The sequence below is a fragment of the Oryza glaberrima genome, chromosome 2 (genome assembly GCF_000147395.1).
Source record: "Oryza glaberrima chromosome 2, OglaRS2, whole genome shotgun sequence".
Classification (NCBI taxonomy): Eukaryota; Viridiplantae; Streptophyta; class Magnoliopsida; order Poales; family Poaceae; genus Oryza; species Oryza glaberrima.
The window spans coordinates 24,368,100-24,387,009 of record NC_068327.1 but is presented as its reverse complement, the minus strand read 5'-3'; the positions used below and the strand labels follow the sequence as shown (position 1 = coordinate 24,387,009).

The 18,910-nt window shown below is 40.8% G+C and overlaps 1 protein-coding gene across 1 annotated transcript; it reads right to left on the bottom strand.

Annotated features, from left to right (window-relative positions):
- Window positions 1-10,197: 10,197 nt before the first annotated feature.
- LOC127761258 (UDP-xylose transporter 1-like) lies at window positions 10,198-14,030 on the bottom strand. The gene is made up of 8 exons (XM_052285522.1): window positions 13,710-14,030; window positions 12,617-12,769; window positions 12,243-12,427; window positions 12,105-12,172; window positions 11,581-11,713; window positions 11,262-11,423; window positions 10,511-10,783; window positions 10,198-10,414 (listed from the first exon to the last, which is right to left on the bottom strand). The coding sequence occupies exons 2-8, from the start codon at window positions 12,729-12,731 to the stop codon at window positions 10,325-10,327; spliced, it is 1,026 nt and encodes a 341-aa protein (XP_052141482.1). The 5' UTR covers window positions 12,732-12,769; window positions 13,710-14,030; the 3' UTR covers window positions 10,198-10,324.
- Between the last annotated feature and the right edge of the window lie 4,880 nt (window positions 14,031-18,910).

The window sequence follows — 18,910 nt, the reverse complement described above, 5'->3', positions numbered from 1 at the left end:
AATTATGCCATTGTTACCTTTGTTTATTCTCTCTAATCTATCCAAGCTGTGATCAAGGGTATTTGGCCTTGAGGGCCTTTCTTTATTTCCTGGTTAAGCATATAATACTCGAGAAAATAATTAAGATTTGGGGCCCCAATATTTTTGGGGCCCTGTACAATCGATCAGCTCGCTCATGCTTATCAACGACCCTGATGCTCGATAAAGATAACCAGACACAATGCACAACATATCTATATTATTAAGACTGTCTTGAAAGAATACATCACATCAAAGGATACAAAGGCAAACCAATAGAGGCACGATTGTACACCCACAGGTCTACGCACGGCACGGTGTTTGGGCACGCAGACTGACGCTAGTGGTTGGCATAGTCATTGACAAGTATGAAGATGAATAGTCATGGGCTCATGACCAAGGGATGCGTAGTCATCGAATTATAAGATGAATCAACGATAGATAGTCTCATGCCTAGCCTAAAGTACCTTATTAATTTGATGGGTTGCTTATGAGCTAGTGGGTGATGGCTAATTTGGACGGTCCAATACACTAGGAGGGGGTTCTAGGGTTGTGTGGTGTCGCTGGGCGTAGTAAGGCCAGCTGACCTACCCGTCCAATGGATACGTAGGTCCGTCACTAGTGTTAGGGTGGATTAGAGGTTAAACATGTAGGGAAAAAATAAAGCCCTACTTCACCATTTATAAATATGACTAGAGATTTAATTTTGAAAGAACACAAACTTTCAATATATGCTTTAGACTTGAAATAGAAACATCATTTTAGATGAACATTTATATTTCAAATCAAAACTCTTGTCTTCATCCTGAGTAGTTATAAAACATTGAACCTATGATTTGACCGATTCTACATGGACTCGACAGACTTGCGCTGAGGTGACGAGGAGTAGATGATAACCTACGATTCCATAGAAAATTGTATGATGCAAATTAATAATTTGAGCAAATGCCCACAATATAACATGTGAAAATGAACAGGAAGTATAAACATTAAATCTATCGGATCAAAAAAATTTATGAAGCAGCTCGCACTACATGTACTCCTTTGTAGGAGTTATTATTGTTAGTGCGTTATAGCTATATAAAAACTGATCAGTATTTACACCGCTGACCTCCGCGGTGCCAAAGGAAGAGAGCATGACACATGGTTAGTTACTGAGGCCGGCAATTTAGGCCTGGGCGTCTCTAGTGGAGAGAGAGAGAGAGGCCACCAAATAGAAGGGATGTCGTTAGGAGGCAGGTTTTTCATGTTGTTACTGCTCATGCATGTTGGCTTGATCATTAAATTGACATGCAACGTGAACGTACTTATGCATGTGTGTGGTTTGGTTTTCCTGCTTCTATCTAAAATCAAGACGGTAAAAATTCTTGCATACGTACGTGTGTAGTTTGTACATTTGCATATATTTACACAATATGATGTTAATCTCTCGCACTGCAAAAATGCGACTTCTTTGTAAACCATTGAAGGTTTATTTTTGTACTTATTGTTTCGCTGCCATATTTTTTTGACTGGAATTTTCACTGCCATATTGGCCTAGACTCACCTTGTTAGTAAGAAAACTATGTAACTCTTTGCAAACTTTTACTTTTATATAAGGAGCTGATTCTAAAGAACAAGTAGCATTTTAGGTATGGGATGCATCTATTGTTACTATATTGCTAACAATAAAAAGAACATGTAATAATATAGGACTCCATCGGTTACCCATAGCTTATTATAAATCACAATGCTCTATTAGTGGTTAAAAAATAATTTATAGATTATATATATATATATATATGTTATTACCGACTTAAAAGATATGTCAAAACAAAATTGCATTACTCAACTTCAAAATCAAGTTTTAAATCCAAATTATGACAACAACTTATAAATCATAGGGTAAATGATAAGGCCCATATACTTTCATATTATCATGTAGCAATTCCTTATTTACTAGTAGATGTTTGCCCATTTTTCTTATTATTACTAATCGTCAACATGTACAATGCATGGGCAATTGTTATCAATATTATAAATATTAAATTATAAAATATGTTGGCTATTTTTCAAATTATAGTGGCTTAAATTGAAAAAAAAATACGTTGATTTTTAATTTTGAAATTAAATAAATTAGAGTCTAAGACTGGTACAGTTTATATTTATTAAATTAATAACTGTTAAATTATAGGTGAAAATTAAAGATAAAATTGTTCACGGTAGTGCAGATAAAATTGTTCACGTTAGTGCAAATAAAATTGTTCATGGTAGTGGAAACTAAAGAGACCATTATATTTCCAGCAATACATTTTATTTAACACAAATTACTAGTACAATTTACCATCGTGAGATCTGCCTAGCCAACATATATACTACTCCTTCTATCCCAACATAAGACGCCTTTTTTTACCATATCTGGTAATACAAGGGATGTATGCATGCATGCATATAATTAGCACATCTCTCCTCTTAATCAGTTTTATTAAATCATTCTCAAGATCTCTATTCCCATTAGATCGATATACGGATTATATTTATTGGATTGATCCAAACGATAAAGTGATAATGATTATTTTTCTGATTTTTGCGCTAGTGGTTATTGTGCATTATATTTTGGGATGGATATAGGATATCTTTCTAGCTAACACGAAAACAATGGTGGTCGTTCCATGTCCAAACCATGGGATTAGCTGATCCAACAACCATTTTAAACACTCATACAAATCTTGATTTTCACGTACATATCTAATTTTTTAATTAAAAAAACCTCACTTGAACACAAACTAGTAATAATTGACTCATACTCATCTCTTCTATAAAGTTATAACCCATTACATTCTAAAGCTCCACATGCAAAGATGTCATATCATTATCTACTAACAATTATTATATCTTAAACATCATGCAATCATGCTTTATTATCTATAATTTATTAAATTTTAGAGCTTTAAAATGTAACCATGTTAAATCATCACCCCCACATAATTCACATAATATTTTAATATATATTTTCATCATTTTTATAGTATCATATATATCTATATAGTTTATCCTCACTTAGTTAATATTATTTTTACTTTTATAATTAAGTCATATCATCTCAATTGTTTTTAGCTCTCAGATGACGAATCTATAGTCCAAATTATCTCCCTCCTTTTCTTCTCTTATTGAGCTATATTACTTCAATTGTTTCAAGCCCTTAGATGATTAATCTATGGTCCAAATTATATCCCTCCTTTTCTTTTTCTCATAAAACCACGTCATCTTACTTTTACTGTTTTACATTTGTATCATCATTTTATATACTATTTAAATTATCATAAACCGCATCAACTTATATAAGCTTATGTCATTTAGCTATCTTACACATTATTTTATACTTATTATTATCATAGTAAATTCCCGCAACAACATGAGGGGTTTCATCTAGTATGGGTATAAAATTTCTATCTGCCTACACAACTGCACGAACACATTTTAAACACAATTTATGGTTGTAATAATATGATCCATCTAACCAATGAACCGATCTTTTCAATGAACGTAAATGCTTTTTAAGTGTGAATTTCTCTCTCTCTCTCTCTCTCTCTCTCTCTCTCTCTCTCTATATATATATATATATATATATATATATATATATATATATATATATATATATATATGTATGTATGTATATATATTTCCTTGGAGAAGAGGACAGTCTTTTTACTCAAGGCATTTTCATTGCTCTGATTTCACGATCATGAGCTTGATTGAAGGGGCCTAAAAAATTGATAAGTATGACGGGTTGATGCAGTCTTGGTTCAGTTTGACAATAATAAATCCAACACAGCCAAACACAGTAGTCCAAATGATCTTTTAGAAATCCAGAAGAAATGGACTATGTGTATACGATAACGTTTAATTTTGGAACTTCGTTTCATATAGTCTCCGGCCGGGCGTTTGCACGCACGCATGGAGAGTGACCATTTAGAGGTTTCGATTGATCAATACTCTAATCAGTTCATACGTCGATGGTGAGGTTAGGATGAGTCAGCTAATTACTTAACCGAGAGACGTGTGGTAGAGTACATATTTATGTCAGCACGCGAAACTCTTCGATTTAACATATCTTGTGTTCCCATAACCTTCTGAACTAGTATTTATCAGCCTCTGTACTTTTATGTGCTTGATTGGCCATTAAGGAATGACCAGCTAGGTTTAGTCCACAAGCTATCGTATAGTTGCATCATGGAATTTCGAAGGAATAATTGAAGCAATCAGCATATGATAGTATAAGTTTGCGCCCAACATGTTAGCTGCTTCGTCGGTCGCGTGGTGGTTGACCGGCAAAAGTACTTGAGATTCATGTTAGAACTTTGTTCTACAGTTAGAGTAAAGAGAGAAACAGAGCTGTTGCTTTTACGTGCTCGGGGACGTTTACTTTGCTTTGCCGCTGAAAACTGTTGAAGACGCACTCCATTTCGGGCTACACGAATGGTGCAGTTGTTTAAGCGACAGTACAGTAGTTTAGTTAAGACGTTGCATCACTCCGTTGACACAGTTACATTGGTTAGTTAATGACGACAAGACGATGTACCACCACCCGAGTTTATTCATGACGCTGCATTGTCTTTACTCCGTAGTCTGTAGACTGTACTCACTCCGGTTCTATATTAATTGACGTTTCGAATAAGGTTAAGGTTAAACTTTTATAACTTAGACTATCAATAACTTTAAAAATATTTAGTTTAAAGAAACTAGAAAAACATATATAGATTTATCTTTTAAAGTACTATAATAAAAGTAAACATGCATTTATTTATTATATAGATTATAATAGAAAAATAAGGTCAAAGATGTATCTTATAAACCGTGTCATTGTCCAAAACATCAATTAAAATGAAACTAGAGGGAGTAGTGCTATATACAACAAACTCTCATCAGTTTTCTTTTTTTCTTAAAAAGGAAGTTCTGATCTTCTGAAAATTAAAGCATACCGGCTACTGAAAGAACAGGGGTATCAGAAACCTCTGCGCTGGAAACCGTTTGGTGACTTCATCTTGCTATATCCCTTTGACAATCCAGACAAGTCAAATTACTATCTTGAAGCTTCCCTTTGACAACAGCTTGGGTTAATTTAGCTTCTCTGTCTGTAGCAAACTCTCCTCGTTCCGAGACGGGTATTGATTTGGCCTCACATCTCCCATGCCCAAGACCTAGCGAAACAACAAGCAACGACACGGCGAGAAGCACTCCCCGAAGCAACACACCCACAAATACATGTGGGTGGCAGGTCAACTCTCCTTTGCCCCCCGTAACGGCGCCGTCGGCAACGGAGATGGCAATTGGCAACTCACGTACGCGCGCCTCGCCTCACGGGGTCGCGAGTCGCGAGAGGCGAGGGCCCGGGCGGTGGCGGGGCCCCGTGGACAGCAACCGGACAACCGGGCCAGGTTGCACGGTGGAGAGTAATAGTAGGGCGTCGACGTCGCTGACGAGGGGGGCTAGCGCGCGCGCGCGCCCTGTGCCTCGTCACGCGCGCGAGGTGGGATTTTTGTCGCGGGCGATGCGTGCCCGTGCCATCGGCGTCGCCTTCTGCTGTCGCCGGGCCCGCCCCATCGTCGCCGTCGTCCCCGCCCGACCCAGTTGTGGGGTACAGGTAGTATACACGCCTAACAACAGCGGAGTGGTAGTAGTGGCGCTCACTGTTCACAAATTCCAGACAAGTGGAGCACATCACAAAATTCACGACACATGCCCATTTTTTTTCTTTTTAAGTAAATCAAAATGCTTTTGGAGCCCGGGTCATCTAAGCAAAGCTGCCAAAAACCCGTGTCAAGGGTCGAGACAATCGTCATACGCTCGGAATACAGTATATTGTAACGTCGGCATATCTCTCTGGGTAGAGTATTCAGCACTTGTTCATGTGAAAGGGACATAGCCTGATTTAGCGCAAGACGCCAACAAGATCACTGCCTTGATTAATTCGAGCGGCTTTAGAAAATACTAGCTCCAAGTCTCCAACTGCTTCATGTGGGGGGAAAAAAGAAAAAGAAGTGGATAAACAAAAACCATTGGTTCTCCACTTTGTTTAATGATCATTGGCTCGATCTCGCCCCTGATGTTTGTTAGTTGGCAGTTCGCTTTCCTCTGCCTCTCCTTTTTCTTTCTCTGGAACCATTCACACACGTTGTGCATGTAACAATATTTCTCAAGACATGGGGCGGATCAGCTTTCAGCTGAGGCTAGATTAAAAGGCACAGGGTATCTGTCAGATTGGCGCTTTGGCAACGCTGTGGATTCGGACAGGCGAGTTTGCAGGGCCTTTGTTTTCCAGCCAGTGCAAGGGGGCACATCCGCCTCAGTATACAGTTCAATTCTGTTTCCAATGCCTCGCTACATTTTCCTGCCCCCTTGCTTGGCCTTAAGCCTGCACTGCACCCCCTCCCACTTTGTAATCTTGCGCCTACATACAGTGCCCGGTGCGTCACCACCACAACAGTTCGTGCCAAATGGTCGCGCATGGCACAGTATACTGTATGCTGCACAAGCAGCACAGCTGCAGTCCATGGTGACGGTTTGATCTTAATGGCGATCTCAAATTCTCGATTCAATTATCCCCGACAGATCTGTGGAACCGCATTTGTTGCCAACGATTAACATTTTTCACGTGAAGAGTAATTAAGTAAGAGGTTAAGAGTAGCATTTTGTAACTAATCTTGACTTGAGCGCGCGAACGTGTGTGTGTGACCGAGGACGGTGCTGATCGATGAAACTTCAAGGAAGATGAGACAGGGGTAGCGGGCGACGGAAGTGTAGAAGGAACACGCGAACATGGACATGAGTCCGTCTTCCTCTACCCGCCATGAACCACGGAGCAAAGACCGCCGCATCGGGATCACCCACGCCCCAGAAATAATGTAGTTAACGTGCGAGTCGCCTCGTCCATCGTCCCCGATCAGTTCGATCGAGCACCAAAAAGTTTGACTTGCAGATACCCAGGCGAGCTAATACTAGTAGTAGTAGCTTAGCTAGCCACAGCAAGCAACAGATGTTGGCAAGAAACAGAGAGAGAGAGAGGAAAAAAGAAATGCCCCACCAGCAGAGTGATCCAACGAGAGACTCATGCGCCATGACGATCGAGCGAAGCCGACGACCCGATCGATTTTGATATTGGGATCGTTGGAGGTGGACAATATGATACGGGAGTACGAGAACCGCAAGAGGGGGCGGGTTAATTGCGGTGGATCGATCATGTCGGCCTCGGAAACAAAGATTCCCGGGGTTTTGCAGAGCATGGAAACGTGTATGCCGCCTGTCCCACGTGAGCGCCCCCCGCGGCACGAGGCCGCCCGCCCGCCCCGTCGCCGGCTCGCCGGTTGCGCCCACATGCCCGCCCGTGCATGCCGTGCCGCCTGCCGCCTCCCCCGCGCGCGCGCTCTCGCTCTCGCTCGATCGCCAGCTGCGGGAGATCCGAGCAGCATCCGATCCATGCGAGGCGCGCCACCCGTTCGTTCGATCGATTGGCGCTCGCAGCTGCCGCGGACTAGCTCGTTGCTAGCTGTGTGTGCGAATACTATATTTGCGCGGGATCGAGGCCGTTAAGGAGGAGGGCGTTATGCGATGGAGCAGGAGTTCTTCGGGGATTGATGCACATGGTGATGTTGGCGTGTGCTTCGGCACAGGTCAATGCTGCAAGAGAGAGAGAGAGAGAGAGTTGTAGTAGTGTAGTAGTACTCCGTAACAGGTAAGAGATCAGCGGCATGATGAGTTTGTGTAGAGTGGAATGAAAACGCCATGTGCTTTTTTATTGGGATGTTGTGTGCAGCTACATCCACATGCATCCTACTTACGCTAGCTGTCTGTCCATGTACGTGTGCACAGTGAAGTAGTGCTACTTGTATGTATGTCTTCAACTTCCCGTGTCGGTTCTTAAAAAAACTTGTGTCCCAGCTTAGCAACAGTCTACTGCTATTATACATTCTCGGAGATCTGGGACCGCACTCGGTGTTTTTCGTCTGGTTCGTCTAACACCCCACCCAAGCTACGTGGGCCGAGGCTGCCCGCTACGAAAAAGAAGTCTTATAACAGGGTCTGTGCTTCCGTGGCGGCAACGACTGGCAAGTTCACTTCGCACCCTTCAGTCTGGACCAGCGTCTAGGCCATAGGCCCGCTAGGCACGGCAAACATGGCACGGAAAAAGTCCATCTTCACTACTCAACTATTGGCTGAATCTGAATCATTTAGCTCAACCGAAAACCAGGTATATCGTCTCCCCAAGCTATTAAAATCAATGCAAATGATTCCTTCAGCTGTTTTAAGAATGGTTTTGGTTGACATGGTGCCTAACTGTCTTTATTGCACGTATGCCTAGTCTTTTCTAAGGTGGTGTCTATGTGACACTATAATTAGAAAATTAATAACAATAAAGTGGGGCCCTCATGTAATTTCTCCATGTCATCTACTTCGTCACCGTGCAACAGTATGGTCCTCGATTTGACGGGTTCAATGAGTCTCGCCTACCGCCACCTCAACTATGACCTTAAGCTCGACGAGAGCCCCCCCTCCCTCCCCGGCTCCATCCTTCCTGCTATCGGTCGTGCCTCTCGTGTGGCATGGCAAGAGCACGATTTCCCTTATCTCCTCGTTGGGCGTCCCCAAGTCCCATACGCCCGCATCTACTTAGTGTCTTGAAGAGGCCTCCTACTCCACGACACCATCTTTCATCTGAGTCCGAAGGTAGCGACGGTGTGAGGTGCCTAGTGTTGTTGCCTCGAGTTTCATCTCTTCCTTTATTGAGTTCCATTGCCATCTTCACACATGGTGTCGGCGAGCTTCACCTCCACGTATATTCTGCCTACAATGAGAGAAGATGCGGAAAGAAACCGAGAGAAAGAGAGAGGGGAAGGAAGAAATAGTCACGTGGGTCCTACTATAATTTTTATTTGTCAATTCTAATACCATGTAAGCGCCATGTAGGATGAATACTGGGTCAACATGCCACGTCGGTACCACGTCAACCAAAAACACTTGAAACAACTAAGGGAGTTGTCTTTCACTGGCTTCAATACTTAGGGAGGCAATATCAGGGCTCACAAAACCGACCAATTTTTTTTAATAAAAAAAGCTCAATTTTTGTTAAATCCCTAATGATTGGTTTGTGGAAACTAATTGGTTTTAGCTGGTTTTTCGTGGCATTGATTAAAACTAATTGGTTTTTTTTGGCTTTTATAGGTTTTCAGTAAACCTGTGGGTAGGGGTGAAAACGGTACGGAAACTTTCCGGATTCCGGGCATATTTTCGAAAACGGAATCTATCGGTTAGAATTGTTCGAAAATAGAAACGAATTCGGAAATATTTTCTCGAAAACAGAATCGAATATGATAAGGGCAGTTTCCGTCGGAACTCGGAATCGGTCGAAAACTTTCCGGAAATTTTCTTGGAATTTCCGGAAATTTTGTGACTGAAATACCCTGGATTCTTTTTTTAAGCACTAAGTAGTGAATACCATAATGTTTGGCTGTTATTTTTTGTAAAAAAAATATTTTTTATGCAAATATGAAGTTACATAAGAATATTTTTTCATGCATTGGAATTTATCAATAGCATTACTCTCTTAAATATAGATAATTTATTCCATAGACTGTGTTTTGTGATGTACTGTTGAGACTTAACAATTGGACTTATATGATTGTGTTTTATGATAAATTGTTAACCATTGAGACTTGAGAATAGGATTTGTCAGTTTGAGGGGGTTTTTTATTCCGATAAATTTTCGTTACCGTATTCGCGCTAATTCGTTTTCGGTTTCGATAATATTCGATTCCGTTTTCGTATCCGGGGTTTCCGATTCCAAAAAAAAATGAAAACGGAAACGATCAAGGTGGTTTCCGTCCGTTTCCGTACTGTTTTCACCTACCTGTGGGATTTATTTTTATTTCCAAAACAAAAATAATAAGCTATTGGCGACATAGCCTGTTTTGCGATGAGAGATTCAAATTAAGTTCGGCCAATGAATTTTTTAATAGAAATTCGGCCAATATGAGGGACTCCAAATGGACTTTTTCTTACACGGGGCTTTGCGTATCATCCATCCAGAAGCAGGGGCCGGAGCAGTCTCGTACGTCTCGTGGTGCCGGGGGCCTCGAGTTTTTTGGGCTGCTGCCTGTACCGGCTCCGACGACAGGTACTCCGCTTCTTACAAAGCGCAAGAAATCGACAAATGGAAAGGAACGGGTTCCCCGGCCATTCAGAATTTCAGATACAACGGGTAGGCTTACGTGTGCCGGTGCTACACAGCTAAATGCTGGGCTAAATGCTAAAACAAATGAGACACATATATTCAACAGTCGTGGGTCACGCCGTTCGCCTTCTTGGTGTCACCGTTGACGTCTTTGGTCGCCAGGAGCGGCTCCACCTCCTTCTCCGGCATCTACAAAGAAGCATCAATCACACCAACCTGATTACCCCAATCAAACTGGCAGTAGTAACAATTCTTCAGAAAGCTAATTCTGATGTGAATCAAAACCTGCGACACGGGAAGTGGGTCGCCTGCCGACTTCTTCTTGCTCTCCCGGACCGAGAAGTAGGAGTAGAGCGCCATCCCGAATATGGCGACGAGGATACCCAGAATGTTCCTCATGGTGAAGGGGTCATGCAGCAGCGTGTACCCGAACGACAGGACCAGGCACGTCTTGAGGTGGCCCAGCACCTGGTACGTCACCGGCGACGTCGTCCCGATCACAAGGAACGTGCTGAAGTTCACGGACACCGCGATCAGGCAGGACAGAACGATGAAACCCTGCAAATATGAACAAAAAACGTCCGTGATCGGGACTGCACTTTTGGAAGCAGTACTACAGTACTACTAGCAGTTTGCAGGAAACGACAGGATGCAGGATTAAATGTTGGTAGGGTGCGTTTAATCCCAAAATTTTCGACCAAAAATATCACATCAAATATTTGAACTCATGTATGGAGCATTAAATGTCGAAAAAAAATAATTACGCAGTTTGCATGTAAATTGCGAGACAAATCTTTTGAGCCTAATTGCGCTATAATTTGACAATGTGATGCTACAATTAACATTTACTAATAACGGATTAATTAGGCTTAATAAATTCGTTTCGCAGTTTACAGACGGAATCTGTAATTTATTTTGTTATTAGTCTATGTTTAATAATTTAAATGTGTATCTGTATGCTTAAAAAAATTAAATTTAAATGTGTATCTGTATGCTTAAAAAAATTTGGCCAAATTGGCTTTGAGAGAGAGCGTACCACGACTGGAGCCGTGTATTTGTGGGCGAAGACGCTGCGGCTGGTGAGGAGCTGATCCACGAAGGGGCCGGTTGCGAACAGGATCGCCGCTTGGTAAGGCGCGGATTGATACAGAAGCTGCGTCGAAGAGACCTTTAACCTCTTCTGTATTGTGTTGGTGAGCTTCGTTCAAGTTTAACGGGTTAAGGATAAACGCTGGCAACAATAGAATTCGTTTGGCAGCTAAAATAGCACGGTATGGAGCATGAATGGGTAAAGCAGAAAAGATGCAACTTATGTAATCTGAATGATTAACAGTTGTATTTAAACTGTAGGATACAATTTGGCCAACACAAGTTGTGGCGATGGCGAGGCCAGAAAGGACAGACCCAAGAAGATTTAACTTGAGGTCAGTGACAGAAGCAATGCCAACTCCAAGTAGCAGGATCAGCAGAGAAAACTTGATACTCTCACTGCACATTGCGTGTTAGATTCGTGTCAGCATAATTCTAGACAAAAGGGAATGGTTGAGTTCCCTGAAAAGAAAAAGATACCGCAAGTCTGCATGGACTATTGAGTATTGAGCTCCAGAAAAGTAAATGAAACTAATCATATTTTTCGCTTTATTATATTTGACTGCTTTTTTTTGGCACAATTACCAAACAATTTTGTCAAAACAAAAATAACATTTGGTACAAATTTCAGTTGGGAGTTAAATCCATCAAGGTTGCACTTTCAGGATATTTAGTAGGTGATTCTAGTCAACCGTACATTCTAAATACAATAATTTTGGTTAAATTAACATGATCTGAATGCACATGTATTTTAGGCCACATGATAATACTTAATAGTATGCTTTGTAACCTGAATCTTTTCTTTAAGAAGATGGTCTCCAACATTACTGTGAAGGGTATGATGGCCAACTTTGTCATCTGCAGAGCATACCAAATTTTAGTATCTGACTAATGATTTCTTAAAAAAGACAGTAAGAAAAGAACTGACCTGGTAGAATCCAATGGAATTGAATCCTAAACTGAGGTTGAGAAGGCCTATTGATGTCCCATTCAGCAACCCAAATAGGATTACAGTTTGCCCATCGATCGCTTTCGGCTCAAAAAAGCGCATACGTTGTGCGACATGAAGGGTGCAGAAGGTCACCATGAGATGCCAGCTTGTTAATGTAGTAGCTGCAATAACAATCGACACATCATAAGTCATAAGTGATAATAATGTCTAATTTTTTTTATTGAACTGGTATCAGTATGGTGCAGTGTCCATAAACCATACTTGGCGAGTAAGCTGAATGCTCATGATTTATGTAATGATGCCATTCAGGTTTTGCCCATGATTACAAACAACAGAGATGAGGCACGAACCAAATGGAAATCCGAGAGTGCTGATGAGAGCTTTGTTGCAGATGACAATGGAAACCGATGATGCCACTGAGAGCGTCAGTGATCCGATCACACCAAGCTGGAAACCAGCAGTCATCTTGGCCACCTGTGTCTCTTTTAGTCTGAAGACTGAACCTGCATTCTCATCGAGAAACTCAGGAGTTTAAATTCTATGTTGCCGTAAAGAGTCTCTTCTTTGTTTACAGAGGATGACTAGATGATCGGCCTAACTCCTAAAACGGGATGACGTTAGCTCCTACCAAGTGTCTGAAATAAAAAGACAATCCTGGCCAGTCTAAAAGATTCTGTTCGAACAGTGCAAAATTCTTTTCTTATGCCTGGAGAGCTGACCAAGCTCATATATTCTTCAATTCTTGCAGCTGCTGGCTTACAGCTGCATGTGGAACTAGTTCAAAAACATTGGCTGTAAGGTGAGTCCAAATGGACAACTGCTGGTTTTGCTTGTTTAGCCGGCAGAAAGTGCATGTAGCAAAACTGAAAAACATGGGCAATGCATGCAGCCGAGAATGCAGTAGTGCCATCCAGGTCAGAGTCAGACTTGGCCAGATTAGGTCCAGCGAGTCTGTACTGGTCTGTATATGAGTTGAGAAAAATCTGGTGGGTAAGAAATTAAGCATAGTTATCAAGACGTGTGTACTAGTCGGTACATACCACATGGCTCTACCTGTTGGATTCAGAGATTCAGAAAATTCAGAGGATGATCTTTCAACAGGAAAAATAAGAAAAGAAAAGAAATGGAGAGCATCAACAGTAAAATTCCTGAAACGAGAAGCAGTTCTCAGTTTGTCTAACATGGCTGCAATTCTATTACAGATGCCTAACCTAACGCCGCAATTCAATTTCAATCCAACCATGCAACACAGGCAAGAAACAATTCAACATCACTCGCTATTTGCTCTGTAAGTTGGAATTCAGCATGCTCAGACTTGATCCACCTTTCTTGAAATAAAATTATGTACCAAACCATAAGAAACACGCTTGAAATTCAAGAACAGAGCTAGGGACACCCAAGACAGAATGTAACTCCCAAACCACATAATTGAGTGATACTCACTTCAAAAATCCTTCAAAATGTACAGAGATCGCCTCCTCCTCCTCTTCCTCCTGAACAGCAACCTACATAAGTACCTCTGCAGCTATGGTGTTCTTCCTTGATTGCAGTATCAATTGATCAATTCTAGGCAATGGCGCCCCGGAGTGGACGGAGGAAGATGAAGAAGGGAGGGAGAGGGAGAGGCATTTTTATGTCGAGGTACCACACCAGTGGGCCGGCCGAGAGGGGGAGAGGGAAGGTGTTGGTGGCGTGTGTGCGTATGCATTTGGTGTGGGTCAGTCAGTTTGGTCCTTGCTCTGACGACGCCGGAGTTTCCATGTTCGCCTTCATGCTGGCTGCCGCTGCCACAACAAACGCAACCCAAAAAAAAAAAAAAACAACAACCCTGTGCGCACAACAACTTCCTCCATGACTAGCCAAGCCACCGACTGCTGTACCGAGCCTACGCCGCCGCCGACAACGAAAAGGACGATATGCTCCGGTGGTGGGTCTACCAAGGCTGAAACACTCCTCTCCAATCGTGATCGGTTGTACTGTTGCCGGTTGTTTTGTTTTTCTGTAGCTGGGGGATGTTGATTTCGGCTGGTTTTGAATTGCTTGCAGATGGACGCATACAGCAATTATTTGTTTTCAAAGTATTGTATCATGTACATAGTACTGCTAGTATATTAATAAGACTACACATAACAAGGCGTCAAGGTCAAGTTGTGGGTTGTGGCCTAGTTTGGAGATCCTAGTTTCTGGTTACTTGTAGGCCAATAGTGCCAAAATGTGGATGCCGGCTCAAAGCTCGGCTGGACCATTTTGCCACCGTCCAAAAGGACGTGGTATTTCGCTCCATATGCAGCGACAATCGTCCAAAGTGACCAAGAGTGGGTCATACTCATACATATATATAACAAACTGTACTGTATGCATTGTAATTGGATAGTGTAGGTCATAGTTTTTTTTTCTTAGGGGAGGGATAGATCAAAAGAAGGAATTGGTTATTCCTTGCAGAGAGAGAGAGAGAGAGAGAGAGAGAGAGAGTGGTTGTTGATTTAAATAAATGAAAATTTGTCTAAGGTAAGGGTCATTCGTGGCATATGCATGTAGGATATACTTGTTGTACACCTGAATCTGAAACATTTTATACCTCAATAGTCATTTCGAAAAAAAAAATATACCTCATTACACAACGACAAGAGGTAGTGAGAGAAAAAAAAACTAGGGGTACTGGTGAACTGGTAATACGTCATAAGAAAAAGACCGACATTGTTGATGTCAAGTGATGACCCTTGATGCTGAATCTCCTTCACAGAAGTCCAATGATATGACTGTCAATAAGGCAAAAACTCTGATGTGGATTCATATAATTAAGAATCACCTAAGTGTAAAACAACTTGATTTTATAAGTTTGTGGGTTAAAGCCCAACTTTTGTAAAGCTCAAGAGGGTAAAATATACTTATTCCTACTCTTATTGAAAGAGTACGTACATTGTTTTCGTAATTCACATGCATTTCACTAGGAAAAGCTCAAGGGAATAAGGGTTGGAAGTCTGTGAAGCGCCCTTTGCTTTAGAACCTTTGGATCATTGGCTAAATACGGCACAGATGCACGGGGATATATCCTACGCACACAAGTTTCCCGTGCACACTATATGAACACCAACTAGAAAATGTCACAAAAAATTCTATAAAAAATTGGACATTTACTTCTAATAGTATTACACATATCTACAAAGACTCATATTCAAATTCATTATATTTTAGCCGTTACAAAAAAAAGGGTGAAAAATCTGATAGTTTTAAGGCTAAAAATCTGTCAGAATTTTATCTTTTTGTTACGGCTAAAATATAATAAATTTGAAGATAAAATTTCACACATAGGTGTAATACTATTGGAATTATGTATCCATTTTTTGCAGAATTTTCTCTGATATTTGCTAGTTGGTGTGCACAGAGTGTGCACGGGAAGGCTGTGTGCATAGTATATGTTCCCCATATGCACGCGCTCATTTATATACGTGGTGTATTCACCCATACGAATACACACATGCACACTCTATCCTTATGAGTACCTCCAAGATTGGGTTAGCATCTCACTGTTGACAAGTACGTCGTTCACCATTAAAAGAATAATTAGTCGTAAATGCAAACACCTATATTAAGTCTAGAATCTTAAATCGGGTGTGTACAGGTTATACCATAAAAAACCTAACCACTACGCTCAATTCGTGGCTGTGAAGCTATTTTAGCATTGCAACAATTAGTTGTTTTTGGTAAAGCAGTCACATTTAACCTTTCACCAGTCACATCTGAATTTCTTACTTTCATAAAGCATCGAGACCACAGTACTGTTTTTAGTAATTTTGTAAATAATATGTGTAAAGAGGACCCATGATCTTCATTGACAGGACAAGAACTTCTGTTACACTAATTAGGGGTTGCATATGTTTAATCATGTGGTGGCAAGAACAATAGATAGTTAATGCTTTCGTTAGTTGACATACTAGGGATAGCATCATACGCTGAGAAAGTTCATATTCTCTCTGAATATGAATGTTCTTTTGTACTCCCTTTTGCTAGTAGGTAGGATGGAAATCATCGCAGCTGAGGTGTCATGTTATTTCTATCATTATTGCTACAACAGCAGAAATCAGTGGGCATGCTTTACAGTTATCCAATACTCGAAAGTCTAAAGTTGTTGCAACGAAGAAATCAGAAGAAGACATACACACAGTGGCATATGCCCCTCTACACATTTATGTCATTTGCTGAGATCTGTTATTCTTTTGACTGGGTGACAAATGCAAATTTTGGTCTTTTGGGAAAAAAAAAAGGACAAGTGCAAATTTTAGCAGAAGTAGCATCAAGACACAGGCGCTACTCAAAGCATGCATACAACAAATGCATCACTTAAACTACAGCAGTAGATCAATGTGGCATCTCTAAAGTTGACGCCTCAATCTGACGAAGGTGCATCCACTAATTAGATTAAATTAATAAAAGCAAGGAACCGCCAAACTTTCATTAATCCAATAATTGTCATGGGCAAAATTTTCTTTTGTCACTTGGAACACAAGGTTGGAAGGAGGCAGGTGGTTGTAGTAGTAAAGCATCTGCTTCCTGTCAATGCAAGCAAAGGTTATGGCCCAACAGCACATCTAGCCTTAGAGCAACCAGCTCTATTATTTTAGCCGTTGGGTGAGACTTCACACTCATCTGTTTTGTACCTCTGAATTTTGACCCCACATGAAGGCCTAGGTAGTCAAATGTGAATCAAATCAAGCTTCAAAATCACGAGTTGAGCCTAACGAATTAATATTAGAGCACCTGCAGGGTGATCCCGTCCACTTGACTAACATGAGGCACCATTCTGTTGCAGTGCCTGTGGAGAAAGTCTCAAAAATAGTATGACTAGAAGGGCTAGAAACAATGGTGGATACTTTAAGCTTAAGATGATTGCATGTTAATGCTGCATTAGGTCAGGCCGTAATAGGATATGTAGTACTACATTGGTGCTCACACACCGACACAAGTTTAGCTGCAGCCTGGAAAACCATGTCTAAGAATTTGAGGCCCTGGTGCTACTATTGTAGTAAGATCTTCTGTTTACAAAATACCATTAAATGACAAGTAAATTTCACTTTGTGATAGTATATTAACCAAAATTACACAGTATACCAATAATAGACCCACCTTTTAGCACGCATATTTTACAATTTGCCGCAAGGGGTCTCCATTGCCATTATACTTTGCTCGATCCACACCACGTACGACCGATGATCCTCTATCTGCATTAAGAAAATTATTGATCAATCCAACGGACTCTCTAACTATGTTCCATATGACTGACGAACCTTACCAGCTGCCAACGGTGGCGACGTTTTGTTTAATTTAAATCTAGGGAAAGCATTGCAACCTGATGTAGTGATTTGGTTTTCTTTAGGAATTCAAGTAGAAAAATGAAATGTTCAGTGCCTGGAATGCACATTCTCACATTGTTGTTATGAGCTAAGGATATTTGTGGTGGCTGCTATTACCAACAAAAATATGAAGATGGGAATTTTCTCAAACATAATACGGCTTGTATTAAACATAAATTTTTGGGCCTCAAGAAAGTGCAAGTTTTTCAGGGCTAGTGATCCAAAACAGATAGCACAGACGTTTGACTGCGCGGATGGCCGAACAACGCCTACTACCCGCTAAACTGACATACCTTGGAGATGACCCTACACCTCTTGGTGGAATGTAGTACACATGAAGAGAGTCTAGGGAATGCTGTCAACATGAATCTCCAAGGAGCAAATATGACCGATAAGTTGTGGCTCGGCCACAACGGTCCACGAATGATGGATAGGACTAGCTGTAAGCCTGAGTATGTAAAAAAAGGATTGCGCACCTTACATTACTAATTTCATAGGAAACTTAGAAGAAACGGATCCAGAGAGTTAGAGAGTTTTAAGGCAAAGAACTATCAGTGAGGAGGATAAGATATGGGTCCTATCAGGAGCAGGATTTTCAATTTTGAAATTATTTTTTTTCCGGGAGGAGTGAAATTACTGAAATTTCAGATTTTTTGTCCAAAATTATTTGAAATTTTGATTGATTTTGAATGAATTTGAATAAAATTTGATCAAATTCACAAAAATTTGCAAAAAACCAAAAATTTCGGGTGAGATGTGAGCTTGCTGGTGGGGGACGAAATTACCAAAATTTTAGAAATTTCGAAACGAAATTGCAAACCCTAATCAGGAGCAAAAATGCTTTATATCTAGCATAGACTTCATGTTTTTCTATATAGGACTAGTAAATATTCTCCTATTTTATTCAATAAAATTGGCACATTTAAAATACCAGTTCATTAATCAAAATAATTAGGGGCACTATTTTTTCCCTGTGTACTATGCACAACGTGTTTAACCAATGCATATGAATTAATAAAACTGATGCATGCTCAACTTACCCGATGTTGATCACCAGTTGATGCAGACGCAGACGCAGAGATGTCCCTTCTCAACAAATTAGGTCCAGCCGGGCACCGTGGTCCAGTCCAGCCAATTTAATGGTCTGAAGCGAAGCTAGAAAGATGGACCTTTTAATACAACTCTGATAATATAATGATGTTTCTAACAAATGTATAATACGTAAAAAAATATTTTTATCAAACAAGTTGTATATCTTTCTTTTCTAGGCTTTCTAAATCTAAGTTCCTATAG